Consider the following 17,679-nt stretch of genomic DNA (forward strand, 5'->3'; position numbering starts at 1 on the left):
CTTGAATTCAATACCACCTCCTAAGTCACCGACTAACTCGTATATTATTAACGTTTTAAAAATTGACGAAGTTGTTATTCGCTTCTTCCTTTAATTACGATAAACTAGGTTCTCTCTCCGCGCGATGCGCGGAAATGTGTATTGATAATCGAATTTTGATTATAAGTTTCAATATTTTTTTTGAAATTGAAGCATTGTATGTTCCAAAATGTCTGTAAAATTGGTGAGTATCAAGTTTACCCAATTGTTTAAAAGCTAAAAGAGTAGCTAAGTAGGGTAGAAAAGCAATGGTCTACACCATGTGAACTCGTCTGAGAGAGGAAAATAGTAAATCATCAGGTTTATTAAAAATGGTATCTTAGTTTTAATAGATATATGCCACCAAGTAATCAGTAACATTAGGCTAGGACGATGAAACACAATTAACTAATAAAATATGAAGAACCAAGTTTGAGATTTTAGAGTTTTGTAAAAAATATAATTATGTATATAACATATATTCTTTTATTTTAAAAGATCGGAATTTCATCTTGAATAAATTCACGAAAATAAAAAAGTACTTGAATAACCTATTTAAAATATAAAACCTAAAATAATTTAAAATGTAAATAAATCTAGGTATCAAGTTCTGTGAGAAAGATAATAATAATTCGAATGATGCATGAATTAGAATCACTCCGTGCTGCATGATTTTGCATGATCTTTTATTCGCTTTTTGAAATGCTTTATGTAATTAATTGATTTGTTGAAGTAGAAATTTGTTACTGGTGATGAACGGAGTAGTAGTTTACCTGAAAAATATTGAAAATTATTGTTATGTTGATAAAACAAAATTTAGATTTGTATTATTTTTTGATGTTTTAATAAAATTATTTACCTTAGAAAAGTTTAAGAATTATGCTTGTGATGATGACAACTTTAAATTTCCTATCCTTCTTGCTTTGTAGGATGCTAAAATCTGCTGCTTGCTTGTCGCACAATATGAGTTTAACAATTGTCGACCTGAGATAGAGATGTATGTATGAAGATAATTATTATTTCATTTTTAACTATTGTGTTAGACTTACCTGTTCAGCCGTAGACCAATCATGGCATCAATATTGAGTTCTGGGTGGTATGGTTTTATTTTTTGTATTATGACTATCTGCCCGACGACATCTGCACATTGATTTTAGAATAAACATCCATGTTTGTTTAATTAATATTGGAATGACTTACTTACCTGGTAAGTATGTGGGTGTAGTGGCTAACCACAATAGATTTCTGTAATTCTGAGGAGATAAATTTTGAACTGGAAATATCGGACCGTTGAGTGTAACGTTCAATGCTATTGTCTTTTGGTCGATCTGAATGTAATACGACAGTTGGGTGAGTTTCCGATGTCGTAAATTATGTATGACATAAAATCCCGAAAATTCATATATATCTCCTTCAGTTAAGTTTTTTGGATCATTCGGCTGAATGTTTCCGGTGAGCCGACCTTCTAATAGTTGTCCCTGAGTGTGAACAAATTTTGTTGTGCCGAACCAGTTAAGTAAATAATGAGTAGGTTAAATAAAATATGGTGGATTGGAAAACATATATATATATATATATATATATATATATATATATATGTTAAAGTTTAAAAAAGGCTTACGTGGTGGTCGTAGCACAGGAAGCCGATGGAAGTTTGAGTATTATCTGTTTGGTGTTTTCTGATGTCCCAAACATTTCTTATACATACCGTGATAGGACGCACTGAAATCCCTTCATGAAGTTGATGGATTCTTTGAGGAATGTGTTGCATGAAAGATGTCACTGTAAGACATGCGATTTTAATTAAGGGCATATGTTATTTAGAACTTTGCAAACAAAACTATAAATGGTAGTAAGATACATGAATTTCCAACTATAATTATTACACACAAGGATGTATTTTCAAAATTAACATTTTGGTTCATATGGAATATATAATAGCCGGACAGTTAAAATATGTTTTCCCTCACAGATTAATGCTACCAAAACAAACGTATAATTAGTATTACTGAAATGTTTTTTATTTTTTCATATATATGTAATTGTCTATGATATTTTATAATTACAGAAATAATATTGTACAGATATGATCTCGAGATCAGAAAGAAATTAATTCTTTTTTTAATAAAAAAATTAGATTAGTATATTGATTTTTTTTTTTTAAAAAAATATTAAGTGTGTATAATAACATGTTATTTCAAATATAATAACTTTTATACGAAATGGAATGATAATATATTGTCATATCTTTATATTACTTTATTTAAGGGACAAATATTATACGTAGACAATAACAAATATTCTTGATATCTTTGATATCTTCTTTTTGAAAACAGATTTTCCAGCATAAGTCATTTTAGGTAACAAAAATATACTTTGTAATTCGATTTTAATTTTACTTTTATTTTAACGTAAGTATAAAATATATTACAATTAATGATACTATAATCCTACGCTATTCTAAATTGTGGCTCACCAAATTGTATTAAAAAAACCATTTATAATTTTTCTGTTTGAATAATATATCTCAAAATAAAATTACAATAAACGAGTGAAAGCATGTGAAATCGAGTAGATAATTTACTAAAGATTTCTAACCATTATATTAGATTCCAAAATATCATAAGCTTCCGGTCGATAACTTTTCGATCTTGAATATAATTGTTGGAATATCAGAAAATATTATGGTTTTATGGCATATACCAACCTTCCATCCAATTTCGTAATCTTAACATCCCTTTAAATATAGTATTAATCCAATTTCATAATGAAAACACAATACACTGCTTAGTGTATAGTATTAATCTAATTTGATATTTTTATGTGATACACGTTTTTATTTATACCTATTAATATATGTACTTCTATATACAGGCAATCTAAATTAATGTTAATGAGATATGGGATTTCAAATATGGTAACGCTTAGTTTTAATTTAAAAACGTAAGTATAAAAGATGGTACAGATATATATAAAGGTAGTATGTGCTTGAAGCAAGACTACACCATGTGAACTCGTCCGACCGACAAAAACGTGACCACGTGGGGGGTTTGACTGAACTTCGATTTGTTACCAAAGAAAAACGTTAAAGTAGAAGATTATTACGAAATATGTTATATAATGCTTGTGCAATTGCTTAAAATGGGAGGGAAAAAATTGTTTAAGAAAGTAGGGACCGCAAACAAATAATTGTATAGTTATATTTCCTCTCTTTGGATCTCTCCGCATCTTCGTATATTAGGAGAGATCTCTCCGAGTCTTCGTATATTATCTGAGTCATTTTACAATGTAAATATGATCTAAATAAACTAATAACGTCAATAATGTGTAGAATAATTAGCTAGGAAATGGTAATATGTTTGCCGAAATTGATACACTAAGTTTATCTATATAACCCGTTACCATATATTTTATTTAATAATCTATATTATAATATATCAGTTTTTGCTCACTCCTCAGTGCGCCACGTCATCGTTTTGTGGATCCCACTTTTAAAAAGTGTAAAAAAGTGTCAAGCCCATGGTTCGAACCCGGGTTATTGAGATATAAACACCAACATTTATACCACTAAGCTAACTGATACCTTTGTACATTGATGGCCGAACCTAATATATATTTATGAAAGTCGGAAGCCCTTGCTTCTTCGGCTTCCTCTGAGGGTCGGACCTACAAGTGTGTTATGGTTTCATTTTTAAATGGGATTCATCACGTTATATGAAAAAAGCTTAAGTTTGCAACAATTATGGTTTTCCTATATTGTAAACTGTTGTAGTTTAATATGGGTTCTTTTCATCATTGTCTCAAACAAGTCTGAGTTACAGAGTTGCACCGTGTATATGTTCGTAATCTATTTTTTCACCGGTGAACTCTTCATGTCCCCATCTTAAATCGCTTGATCATAAAGGTTCCTGATTTGTAGCCCCTCTGTAAACCATATATATATGATTCTCATCTTTGATGAATTCAATCTGCATCTCCACAAAACTCATTGATTCCTCTTAGCTTTAACCATCTTCTAGAAAATGTTTCTCTCTGCCTCTCCAGTTCGTCAAACCGGCGTCCCGGCGTCCGTCACTCAACCTTCGAGTCTCTCCGTCTTGGTCTTAGTAGTCAGAGCATAGCCTCTGGCTTCCTCCGCTTATGGGATTCCCTGAACTTCAAGAAAGACAGGGAGTTTGTGGGAATCACGGGTCTTTTCCTCGATGAAAAGGTAAGTTAATATTCGATCTATCACACTTATTTAACATAATAGTTTTAATTTATTTCCTGATTCTTTGTTGGATAATACTATTTGCAGATTCCGTGATTCATGGGTTTACTCCCGTCGGACATGCTAATCATTACATGCCATCTTTGAAAGCAGATTCAATTGTGAAAGTCGATCGTTTTGAGGTTGCTAGGTGCTCCAAGTGATTGCGAACACAAACCTAGAAATTGATAAACATAGCATATTTGGCAGCTCCAAGCAAGATTACAATCAGGCAAATTCAAGTGGAATGACATACCAACAACTGAAACTGGTAATTAGTCAACAACTTATCCCATATTTTCCTTATCTGAAAAAATCTACTTTGTTTCTGATCTATTTTTTCATCTACGCAACTTTAGCCTCTGTCATGGATAGCTCTCTCCCAAGGATTGCATTGACTATGGTTTCTGGGAAGAAAAAAATCTTGCTCCTGAAAAAAGACCGTGACAACTCTGTTGTAAGATTTTAGTTTGTGCAGAACAAAAAACCTTGATTTATTTTCTATTTAGTATAGTGATAGTTGTTGACAATCATTAATTATTTGCCAATATGTTTTTTATGCGGCATTTCAGAACTCTCCATTCCAAGCGGAAAAGCAGATGGAAGCTAATTTTTTTGGAAGCTCCTCGACTTCAAGACAGAATCAGAAGATAGATGTTGGTGGGAGCTTAATCAAGGGAATACTTCAGAGAAGTGAGACGGCCTAGCCATACTTCATCTATTGTACAGCCTGAGCAAAGAGTGGAACCCACAAAACACGAGAGAAGAAAAAACAAAACACGAAATTAACATATTCAGATATTCTCTCTTGCATGTCTAACATCTGACGCCGACGAAACTCAACACCCACGGCAGACGACGCTGATGCAAGTAAACCTCTCATCAATCATGCTTAAAATCAATCTACGGTTTTCAATCTCACAAACTGAAAAACAATTTTACCTACATGAATCGGAAAATTAGTGCCCACATTTCGGACATAGAGAAAAAAAAGGAGTTGAAGTCCTAACAGTTTTTTCAGTATTAGACTAAACCACTGATTCAAGGCCCAGTTATTTTGAAACCCTAACATTTTAAATCCAAATTTATTATCTTTTTCCATGCACTATTTGATTTATATGCAAACAACTACCTAAGTAAACACTAACAAGTTCCATCACCCTCAACTTTGAACATATAAGATATAAAAATATCAACATATGACTTCGTCGTTCATTCTTATATCAAACTCATCAACCTATGTAATATCCAAAGTCTCATCAATCACATTATAGACAAAAAACAATAAAATTCCGTAAACAAAACTATACAATACACCTATAATGTAGCCGACCCCGCGCTTGCGCGGGGACTATGCACCTAGTGATTATAATAAAGCGAAGGTTCTTTTCCTGCAAAACCAACACGTATCTAAAATATTTCCACAAATTTTTTTTTGTGTGTTTCTATAAATCTTATAATTAGATAATAATTAAGGTCATTGATTTTTTATAATTAAATAAATATTGATAATAACATAAAAATGTTGAATACATGATATTAGATTAATGTTTAGTTTTGAAAGTATATGTTAACAATAGGAAAAAGTAAAAAAGCATCATCTTTATTAAAAATGGTATTTTAGTTTAAATAGATAAACGCCACCAAGTTTGACATCAATAAACTTTTTTTATTATTCAGAGAAGTTTGGCATCATAGATTACTTTCTCTACATATTGGACAACTTATGTTTCTGCGAAGCCACTGGTCAATGCATGCGAAATGGAAACTATAGGCACAAGTAAGGGTGTAAAGATTGTTGTGTTAGTTGTAATTTCCGAAGCATACAATACATATGTCGTTTTCCTCTTCTGTAGTTGGAGGCCTATTAGTATCCTCTAAATCAGTAATGATCAGATCAACGTCTAGTCTTGATGTTGCATTTGGGTTTAATAGTATGACAATTAGATTTTGTTTAGTTTAGTTCTTCTATTATCAAAACCTACATTTTAAAGCTTTAAAAATCTTAGGACCTTATGAACCAGCGACAAACGAATATTGGAAAAATGTGTGAAAATAAGATGTCGTCATGTAATTAACTGCTAAATTCAAGATATTAATATCTTTTATGAATTCTCTTATTGATGTTATATAGATTTTCTCACAGATCAATGGAGCGGACACAATATATTTTACTATCACTTAAGAGGTGACTATATTGTCTGCCAAGTTATTCTAATAGTGTAAATAAACCCGAGTAATTCAAAAATGATATATATAAATTATTGAATCAAATGAGATAACAATATTCAAAGAAATCTTAGGTGAATAAATAAGCAAATTCCATATATAAATATTATTTTCTGATGAGAGTAAAAGTTTGAGATTGCTTTTCTTAGGTGGATAACCAACTATAAAACAAAAAATATGGTGTCAACTACCAAAGCATAAAACATTGTTGGTGTTAAATTAATGTTTGAATTATCAAATTTCTAAAGAATCACTCAAAACAATGACATATTAAATATTTCTATAAGATAATACGTAAGTAGGGATTTGCTTTACCTGCAGTTTGCGAAAGGGGTGGAGGAGGTGGGTTCTCCATTCCTTTTGTAGTTTAGCGTTAAAGTTTGGTAGACACTTTCGATGGAGATTTCAGTATCGGTTCTGAAATTGTGAAATAGAAACGTTTTAGAAATTTGACGGAATAATGAAGCACACAAACAACAGAGAAGACGAACCTGAGAGGTGAAGCACACAAACAACGGAGAAGGCGAACCTGAGACGTGAAGCAGAGGAAACCTTTACTCTGCGTTTGAGGCGGCTAGGAAGAATGTATAGGTTTACGGAATGACAGTGTAAATTTTCTAAGAATGATTTAAATGTGTAAGAGTGTATGTGGAAGGAAATCAGGGTTTAAGATATGCGATTATTTTCTTACGTTATTGGAAGGAAATATCATTTACTTGATTGATTTTCAATTGATATATTGGTCCTAAATTTTGGCGTTGAACATGTTCATGAAAGCTGGAGTAATTATATTGCTTAATGAAAGTTGGTTGCTGAAATATTCTATCATCAATTTTTTTTTTGTGTTTTTGGAAGTGGTGGTGACTAACTTCCCTCCCACTCATGCATTAAGGATCACGTCCACATATGAAAATGATAACATGTTGACACACAGAAATGATTGACCTGTTTCTTATAAGTGTAGATTTCAAAACAATTAAAGAAACAGTGTAATCCTTAAGAAGCAGAATAAGCGTTTAGAGTAATTAAAAACTTTTAAAAAAGAAATTATGAGTCAATAATAAACTGGAAAGAAACACTTCAAAATCAATCCCTTGCAAGCTATGTGACGCCACACGGAATCTCTAATTCCCACCCTTAAGGCGTTTAGCGTTCCCCATCTCATCAATGCCACAAGTTCTCTTCATCTCCTCTGCTGAATCCACATTGACTTTGGAAGCTTCACACACGTTGCCTCCAGTCTCAAATGTTTCCTCCGAAGATTCTGTTGCTGCTGGAGTCTCCATAGGGAGAATCTTGGTCACAGTTAAAGATTGAGACTTCTCTTCTAAGTTGTGCTTTGTAACTTTCACACAAAAGTTATGTTTTTGACCGATGGTGCTGATTAAAGCTTCCGGCACAGGCACCTCTTGGGTAACTCCTTGGTTTCCATTAGTCTGACAGTCAATTTCAACAACGTCAGTTCGCGACATTTGATGGTACCGAATGATGAAAGTTACCTCAAAATAGCTGCTGACCAATTCTGATGCATGCTTCTCAGTCAACTCATAACCAGCATCACCAAGCAGTACAAAAACAGCTTGCTCACTGTTGTCATAGACAGATATCTGTGCACGGTACCTGTAATGAAAAAATCAGAAGCTAATAGCATTCAAAGTGTTACTGAGTACAGAGTGTAGAGTAAATACTGTGCTACTCCATCTATGTTGACTTTCCCACATTTCGAACACATCAACGAAGTTGGGCCTTTCGTAGCCTTAGTATGACAGCCACTGCATGAAATGTAATACCAGGTTGAGTCATGGACTACATCATCAATCGTAGCCGTGCACTCAAAAAAAGCCTCCTGTACCGCAAAGCTACATGAGCCTCAAATCTTTGGATCAATGACTAAGAATTATTTAGACCAAGTTGTACCTTAGAAGCCCCCTGCTTGATGTAGGAGAATATTTCTCCTATGGTCAGTGTCTCACGTTTAGTAACCACTTCTGCATCAACCCGCTCAGCACACTGTGGATTAGAGCTCAACCTGAGACAGAGCAGTAAGCATTGATCAAGTCAGTCATTGATATTGCGTTATGCAGCGGAAGAGTATATGTAAAATCATTAAATATTTACCAGTCAAAGTAGTTGATCGTAGGTTGGACGTCGTAGTCCATAAAAACATGTGAGGAGGACACTGAAGTCAGTGCAAGAGTACCTGTTGTATTTAGAAAACCCATTTAAACAACGCAAAGAGTAGATATGTAACTGTTAGAAAGCTTTACTAAATATAGAAAGTGCACCTCCGAGACTCTTAGTGTTAACGGTCGTGACCAATAAAACGGTGGGGGTGTTCTCGTATGATTTGAATTTTTTGCAGAAGTCTCTTGCAGCCTGGTCCCAAAGGTAGAGCTTCATCACAGGTCCACTGCAAAATATCGTCACTGAATGATTAATAGAAGTAGAGAGAAGGCGTGTATAAGAAATAAGAAAAACATACTCGTGTGACTGCACATGAACCAGGACATGCCTCGCCCTTGCTATCTCCACTTCGTCCGGGACCGGGGTCTCGATAATACTCTGTCCATTAACCAGCTTCATGTGTCCAACAACATCTACCCATTGTACATCAAGTGTGTAAGTAAGAAGAGTAAGAAATAAGTAATCTACTATTTCATGACCATACAAAACTGAAACACACAGTACTGAAGCAGCTAACAGATCCTAATCATACTATGCTACGATAGAATCCTTAAAAAAACAAAAAAAACAATCCAAGACACGAGTGTAATAAAATATGCTTCCTAATGTTACAAACAGAATTAGAGAATTTAATTTGTCACGTTCTATTTAATTTTTCAAAGACTGACAAAGACAACGGTTTTAGAGAATGCTTCTCACAAATCTAACACACATTTTAAGCAAAATTCGAGATTTATATGCTGAGCAGCAAGAAATACAAATACCACATCAAGCACTGCAACAAAGAGATGGTGTGGGGGATAACAGAGATTACCGTAGAGGTCTCCTTTGCGATCGCAGTTAGCTTGAAAATCCTCAAAGGAATGAAATCGGAATCTGTCTTCATCAAAAGGGGTGGGACTGTCTTCAAGAACGGACAGTTCAGAGTTCCATGAGAGCGACACCGTCACGGCATGATCAGAAACCCGATACACCGATTTGTTGCTTGATCCATAGAAATTGTTTAGTCTGTAAACCGATTCAGGCTTCATTTTAGGCAAGTATTTCTCAATACGCCCTGGCGAAATGAAGCCTTGGATAACAGTGCCCTGCGAGAAACCAAACACTAACAATCAAATCGTTGTTTTTAATTTAGTAGATACATAAACAAAATTGGAGATTTCACATATCAACGATCAGTTTTCTTTCTATTTTACTAAATATAAGCGAGATCTAAATAACGATTTAAATAACAACGAATCTAAATAAATATGTTTGGTGAAATCAAGTACCTGTTCATCGATTAGAAGCATCTCAAGGCCAATAAGCGTTTTCTTTACAGGGTTCCAAGCCTCCCAGAAATGAATCAAGCGGAAACGCAGCTGGGTTTCGTGAGGACCCGGTGAGACATCGCGGAAGAACATCACCTTTTCATCATAATCGGAGGTGATAGGGATTTTCCATGCGGTTTCATCGCAAATTGAGGTTAGAGAATTTTAGGGTTTGGTTTGCGATCTGGAGAGTAAATCAGTATATAAAGTAGCAGGGAAAGAGTAAACGGAATCGAAATCATAAAGAAGAGATTGATGGATCGAGAAGTAATGGAGTACTAGATTTTGACCCGCGGGATTATTTTATCGACAAAATAATATTTGATATAAACTACAAATAATTTAAAAATTTCTAAAATTTTCTAATTAAGTTTTTATTATATATGTTATATGATATATTTTTAATTCTTTGCAGATGATATTCTTTTTTGAGCTTTAAAAAAAAATCTAAACCTATGGCATTTTTAAATTAATATAGCAAAGAATCTATTAGAAGTGTTTCTTTAGTTTTGTTATTGATGCCGAAATTTTGTTTTCAATCTTAAATTTGTAAGTAAAACTGAATATAATTTGAGACCATAAATATATTAACGTTTGATTTTATAAAAGTGACCTTTTAATATAGACAGTAAATATCTATAAGTATGTATAATTTTCACCCTAATATATTGAAACATAATTTAAATATAAATATTTTTCATAAAATGCAATCAATCTTATGTTGATTTAAATATTTGTACAAACGAACATATGTTCATCATATAGATATTTCTAAAATCATATTAAAATCGTATATAAAAACAGAACATTCTTGATTTCCGTATATCTGACCCAAAACCACACACATACACCTAATAGTATTTAATACTTGGCTTCATAGACATATCAATTAGACAACACGTAAATCCATGACATTGTTGAAAGTAAAACCATTGTGGGACTTAATAAACATATTAATTAGACAACACGTAAATCCATGACATTGTTGAAAGTAAAACCATTGTGGGGGTTATAAGACCATTACAGACGTAAGCATCTGAATCGAACCCAAGCTTGATCACCGTCGCATGAATCTGTTAAAGTCCCTTAACAAACACTCGAGGCCCGCCCATTTAGGATATTATCGGAATATCTTCCCTTCTAACAACAACGAAACTCCAGCAGCCTACTTACTCACGAAAGGATATAACACTGATTCTTGTAAATACCATTCTGAGTAAAAAACTAAGTGCTTGGTAACACAATGTAGAGGTAACGAAACCTCTGTTCATCACATTACACAAGCATTAAGTTTGATCAAATCGTGTAGAGCTCGAGTAAGCGAAGATCATTGAGCTTTGTAGCTTGGATTATCCTAGAAGGAATAAAAGACTTAATTTTGATCTTTTAAAAGAATGGTGAAGACACCAATTCGCTGAGAGAGTGAAGCCGAGTAATTTCAGTCATATCATAATAATTACTACATGCATCTAATGATTCAAGAAGAAGGCTGGCATTAAGATAACCCTAAAATGAAATAATTTGGGATCTAGCTTAATCGACTCTGGTTTCCAGAAAAAAAAAAGTAATTCAAGATAAAATGTATATATAAAAACGAAGAGATGCGAGAGAAAAAGAAATACGTAGCAAGTAAAATAATCACCTTACAAAAAAATTTTTATCAGAACAAAGAGAAGAAGAAAAATCATAGTGGGTGTAACTTTAGCGAAAAGATCTGATTTTGGAATATTCCTTAAATATTTTATTTATTATAGAAAAAAATCAGTGGCATTATGTTGTAAATAATTTGAAAAATCAAGGACAGAATCCTAGGAGAGATTCTGCTTTAATAGTATAGATTGATTGTGGAGATGAGAATGGAGAGAACTGAAACGATAGAGAAGAACCCGTAAGACGAAGAGATAGAGGAGAGAGGCGTAGTTCATCGCGTTATCCGTCTCGGGATTTTTTTTTTTTTTAATTGAACTGGATAGCTCAGCCCATTGCTAACCGATGAAGCCCATGAGAACATATCAGAGCCCATACGAAATCATCAGTTCACATAGCAGATCCTACGTGTATTAATGAAATGTTTTCATTGGCCAAATATAATTGTTGACGTGGACATCCTATAATCCCTTTATATTTGGCTTTTAGTATATGATGATGATGATGATGATGATGATGATGATGATGGTGATGATGATGATGATAGATATTATATATAATACTATAATATTGATGTGGATGGCCTCATGGTGTTTTCGTAAATTAACTTATACTACAACGGTATTATGGATTTATGGTAAATTAACTTATTCATTTTTCTGTTAAAAGATTGATTGGCTAAATTAATCAACTGATAAAAATAGCAGACTGGTCCAAATCCATCCATCATTTCTAAGTTTTACAATTTATTTACAAATTTATCAGTCTAGGCTTAGGTTTTCTTTTAACCAAAAGCAGAAAATTTCTTTTCAGTAATAACAAATGCTAATAAGGATTTAACAGTTAATTTTCGCTGGGTCAATGAAAGTTTGGGATTTAAGTGACAATTTACAAAAAGTTGAGGTTTCAAATGGATTAGGTAAAAGTTGAGGCTTTTATTAGCTAAAATTTGAAAATTGAGATTTTTTTTTTTTGTCAAACTCAGGATTTAACATATGAAATTTTGAAAATTGAAAATTTAAATGTGTTAAAATTGAAGCTTTTATTGGCCAAAATCAGTAAGACCAAATAAAACCCAAAACATATTAAATTTCATATGTTGTTTTACACAATCCAAAAGTACTAATTAAACTTCATATATACATTAAGTTGATACACAATCCAAAAGCATAATAATTTCATACACAATCCAAAAGCATAATAATATAAAAACTTAACATACAAAAAAAAGGATACGTTATGAAGTTTTGTATGTTAAGTTTTTATATTATTATGCTTTTGGATTGTGTATGAAATTATTATGCTTTTGGATTGTGTATCAACTTAATGTATATATGAAGTTTAATTAGTACTTTTGGATTGTGTAAAACAACATATGAAATTTAATATCAAATGAAAACATAACATTATGATCATATTTGACAGAATCATGTGTTGAACGATTTTACAAAGATATATCAGATCAAGACCATCATCTTATCAAATCAGTACAATAACACCACAAGCAGAAGCATCTAAATGCATCCATCAATCTCCCCAAAGCATTTAAATTTGTATATAACTTATAAGTGATTCAGATCTTCTTCGTTCCACCTTCTTCTCCTTTCTCCTCTTCTTTATCTTTTATCCAAATAATTTCACATGCAAAAAGGAAAAGTTACTAATCAATAATCATAGTTTCACATATTACAAAATGAAGTTATGAGTTCAATGAATTTACTAATCACTTCAAACCCACCAAGCCAGTGTTTTGTGCATATCAGAGCTTAAACATCTGATGGAAGAAGACGGCTCTTGTTCACGCGTTAAATTGGCTTCGAGTCTTTTTCAACTTTTGACGTGGCCATATCATATCATGACAATTTTATTTTGAATTGAGGAGTGGCGGAGGCACTTACGTTGAGAAGGGGGCAGTTGCCCCCAATAATTTTTTTTTTTAATTTAGTACATATTATAAAGTAAAATAGTTTGTGTCCCCATATTAAATATCTTATTTGCCCCCAGTACATATTCTCTTTGCTCAGTTTTTTTTTTTCTTAACTGATTTTTGTGTATTCAAGTAGATTTACTAATTTTCTTTATTTAATGAGATCATTTGCATAATTTTATTTTATACATTAATTAATTAATGTGATACATACAGACCCATAGATATTTTACGGTATCTAAAAGACTTGGACTGATACATTTCGTTTTTTTACGTAGAAAGCTTATAAAATTTTAATTCTACTTTTCAAATAGATTGCAGAAAATAAATTTATAATTTTTTTTTTTGCAGAATTAATTGTTTTGAAGTGATATACTAACATTTTTTATATTACAACAAAAAATTAAAATAAGTTTACACAATTCATCATATTTAGTACAATATTGTTTGTTTGATAAACATATAACTAAATAATCAAAATACAATGACTAAAATAATATTTTATACTTTTTACATTTTGTTAATTTTATAGAAAATAAAAGTAAATTATAAAATATGTTTTACAATGGTATTTTTTGCATCAATGGTTGTAAATCTCATATTTTAAATTTTATATTACTATTAAAATATTAATAAATTTAATAATATAATATATAAATATTTAAATTTGACCCCAATAAAAATAAATTCTGGCTTCGCCGCTAATTGAGGTAGTTAGAGCACCTCCATCAATTAGAACCCATTAGGGGTTCTTTAGATTAAACTAGTGTTTAGTTGTATGATTTGAAAGCTTTAGAACCCCTATTAATCTATTTAATTTTTCCGTCCTCCATTGGTAGAACCTCCATTGAGGTTCTTTAAATTTTAATTTTTTTAAAAAAATTTCCTTAAATAAAATGATTTAAAATAAAATCATACATAAAAGTTTTAATAAAAATGACATGAAAACATATTAAAAATACAAATACAAATCGTGAACGAGAAAAAACCGATTAGTTGAAATGTTGATGTGTTCCAAATTTTTGCCAAATATTCTCAACCAAATCAGCTTTCAATCGTTGATGTATTTTGTTATCTCGGACTTCATTCCGAATGGTCAGCATGCTCATAATATTCTCGACATTTGAAGGCATCCCCGATGTAAAGTTGAGATCGACTTGTGAACTTTGGCTTGATTCCGGTTGTTCGAAAACTGATAGATCATACAGAGTGTGCCTATCTCGTTCGTCTTCCACTATATGGATCCATAAACTTGTCTAAAGGAGAATGAAAGAACAAAAGAGAAGGAAAAAGCTATTGAGAAATGGCGTGTTTTGTTCACAATTTAAAGGAAAGTTTTAAAGCTTTTAAAGTTTGTGTTAATGGAAGTTTTTAGTTGTTGAAGTTTCAGATTTATGTTAATGGCAATCAATACCTTTACCTACAACTAAAACAACCACGTAATACTACACCAAAGTAAAGCATATACAATTAAATACATATCACATCAACGCAAAGTAACTAACAAAAGCAATACTAATGTCAATTTAATTCCATACCTAATCAATATCAAACACACATTCAACTAACTAAAGCAATACTAAAGTCTACTTACCTCTTGCCAACTGTGAAATGGAAGAGTGTGCTCTGTAATGAATGCTTTGTTGATGTTGCATCCGTTTCTGAGAGAGAGTGTTTTCGGTAATGAATGCACATCACCCATCTTTGCACAACAAACAACGAAATTAACATTAAAAGCTCATTTGACCAAAGTGAATATCACTAAATTACTACACAACTCAATTCAGTTTCAATTGCTAATATTAATAACCATCTCGACTAAAGCTAATATCAGTAACCAATGCTAATATCACTAGTTTGTAATTTAACTATGAGATCAAAGAATATTAACAAACCTTGAGCACACAATACGCATGTAACCATTTCCTCTCCACAATGGAATAACAAAGTAATGGCTGCAATTGATATATCATCAAACATAAGAAGAAAAACAAGTCAAAGATTCATTTGGACAATAAACAAAGCTGATGATATTGTTATTACCATTCGGCTGCTCGTTGAATGACCAAACGATGAAGTGGGAAGCTTTCATAATGATCCCAATATGCCCTCGTCCCAAGTTATACTGCCAAAATAAAACCATCAGCAAATCTGAAAGACATCAAAGACGCTTTAGAGGACAGAGGGGTGAAGTAAACATCGTACCAGATCGCTGTGAGTTCCTTCGGAGATTTGGTTTTCGATCTATCCAAATCCATGATCGAATCCAACGGTTTCGTCTTCAACGGTGAGAAGAAGAAGAAGACGGTTCGGTGAAGATCCGTCGAGACGGGCAACGAGAGGACGAAGAGAGCTTTCATTCTTGCAAAATGAGAAGAAGAAGATGACCGATCATTCGCTGGAGTTTCATCCTTCCAGATATCGCCAGAGAATCGCCATAGACGGAGAGATCGAGGAAAGAGGAAGAAAGAAAAGAAAATATGGGTTTCGACGGAAACCCCGAAGAAGGAGAGAGAGTAGTAGAATCGGTCCAATTAGAAGTAGCCACGTAGGGGTTCCAACAAATCCTAAAAATGCCAAGTTAATTACCGGTTCTCTTCTTTCTTTCTATTTTTCATTTATTGTTAAGCCTTTATTTTTTTGAAACCCGTTGCTAGAGCTTCCAATGGAGCTGCTCTTAGCACATGCTCATGAACAATTATCTCTACTTCACAATCTTTTGTCTTTGTGTGTATTGTTGTCGGGAACTTTTTCAATGGTGAGATATAGATGAAATAGACGACGGTCTGTCGCTGTGGTCATCTTTCTCGCCCTCATCAAAGTGTGTTTAATGCTAAAGTCTAAGAGGTTAGAGTTTTATTCAAAAAGCAAATAAAAATCCCAACATAAATTAACTGACATGTTACTGTTTTATCTTTGTGCTTTGGGAAATGAAACAAAGAGCCTCAAACATGGATTATAACCGTAAATTGGACAAATAGACTCAAGTCGATTTACTCATTGGTTGGCAAACTTAACTCCCTTCTCAATGAAAGACTTGAGCTTTGGCTTCAGTGCTTCCAACCCTTCCTTCTCAAAGTCTGAGAGTGGTCCCAAATCAAGAACGTCCTCCACACCGTTCTTCCCCAACCTCACCTGAATCATAATTACCCAACCATCACATTTATCATGAGACCGTAGGAACCAACATTGTGTGTTTGATTGATGCTAAGTTTAAAGGATTACCTTTGAGGCAAAGAAAGGAAGCTCAGTGATTGTGGATTGCACGTACGAGCATTCTTCAACATCTGGAACTCCGTTGAGTCCCTTCAAGCATGCATCAGCGAATAGCGCTCCAGCATAGCTGTGACAACGGTTGTCAGATTACAGGAGTTGAGAATCAAAAGTAGATCAAGAAAAAGTGAGAACAATTACGAAAATGCTAGCAAAACAGAATACTTACACCATCGACAATGTAGCTGAACCTTTTCCTGCTTTAGCCTCCACCACTTCTGTGCCTCCATCTTGAGTACGCTTGGTGAGGGCGGTGGGTACGTCACCTTACAAATTAGCTTGAGGAGTGGCCTACATTGTTTACTAACAGAGTGACTTAGTCAAACAAAGAACAACCACGGGTAGTAATAAATTAGACATTCAACCAAACATAGAGAGGAAGTGAGAGAGAGGTAAGCCTGAGAGAGGAGTGGGATAATAGTAACCCCAGCATGACCACCAATTACAGGAACGTTAACTTCTGCAGACACAATTCAGGAACTTAGACAACATAGGCATGAAAAATCCTTCGGACGTACGGCTGTCTAAACTATATATAATTTTGCTTTTTTTTTTAATTATTGGTAAAAGCTTTATATTTATAGTATTGTGATAAAAAAGATAAACCTAATAAATAAGGTCAATACCATTTTAAAATGGACTAAATTAATTCTCATTTGTTTGAAAATTATCATTGGTTGTGGTGGTGATAATTCGATGAATGAAAGTAAGAAACTCGCTTTTAAGCAGATTTACAACCCCCTAATAAACTGCGACTTATTCTTGGGTTCAGCCTCTAGAGTAGAGGTTCACCAACCAATAGAATTATGTTATTTTATATTCGATATCTTTTAAAAAAGAAA

General features: G+C 33.0%; 1 protein-coding gene and 1 long non-coding RNA gene across 2 annotated transcripts; both read right to left on the minus strand.

The window, feature by feature from the left end:
- Positions 1-7,522: 7,522 nt before the first annotated feature.
- On the minus strand, positions 7,523-10,241 carry LOC106407967. Its single transcript, XM_013848806.3, has 9 exons — positions 9,952-10,241; positions 9,495-9,768; positions 8,979-9,093; positions 8,782-8,906; positions 8,615-8,696; positions 8,414-8,525; positions 8,185-8,342; positions 7,996-8,116; positions 7,523-7,932 (listed from the first exon to the last, which is right to left on the minus strand). The coding sequence occupies exons 1-9, from the start codon at positions 10,081-10,083 to the stop codon at positions 7,621-7,623; spliced, it is 1,431 nt and encodes a 476-aa protein (XP_013704260.2). The 5' UTR covers positions 10,084-10,241; the 3' UTR covers positions 7,523-7,620.
- A 5,194-nt stretch (positions 10,242-15,435) lies between these two features.
- Positions 15,436-17,236, minus strand: LOC125588831. Its single transcript, XR_007325008.1, has 3 exons — positions 16,790-17,236; positions 15,770-16,699; positions 15,436-15,689 (listed from the first exon to the last, which is right to left on the minus strand). It is a non-coding gene; the product is annotated as an uncharacterized LOC125588831 (long non-coding RNA).
- Positions 17,237-17,679: the final 443 nt, after the last annotated feature.

Source organism: Brassica napus, chromosome C6 (genome assembly GCF_020379485.1).
Source record: "Brassica napus cultivar Da-Ae chromosome C6, Da-Ae, whole genome shotgun sequence".
Lineage (NCBI taxonomy): Eukaryota > Viridiplantae > Streptophyta > Magnoliopsida > Brassicales > Brassicaceae > Brassica > Brassica napus.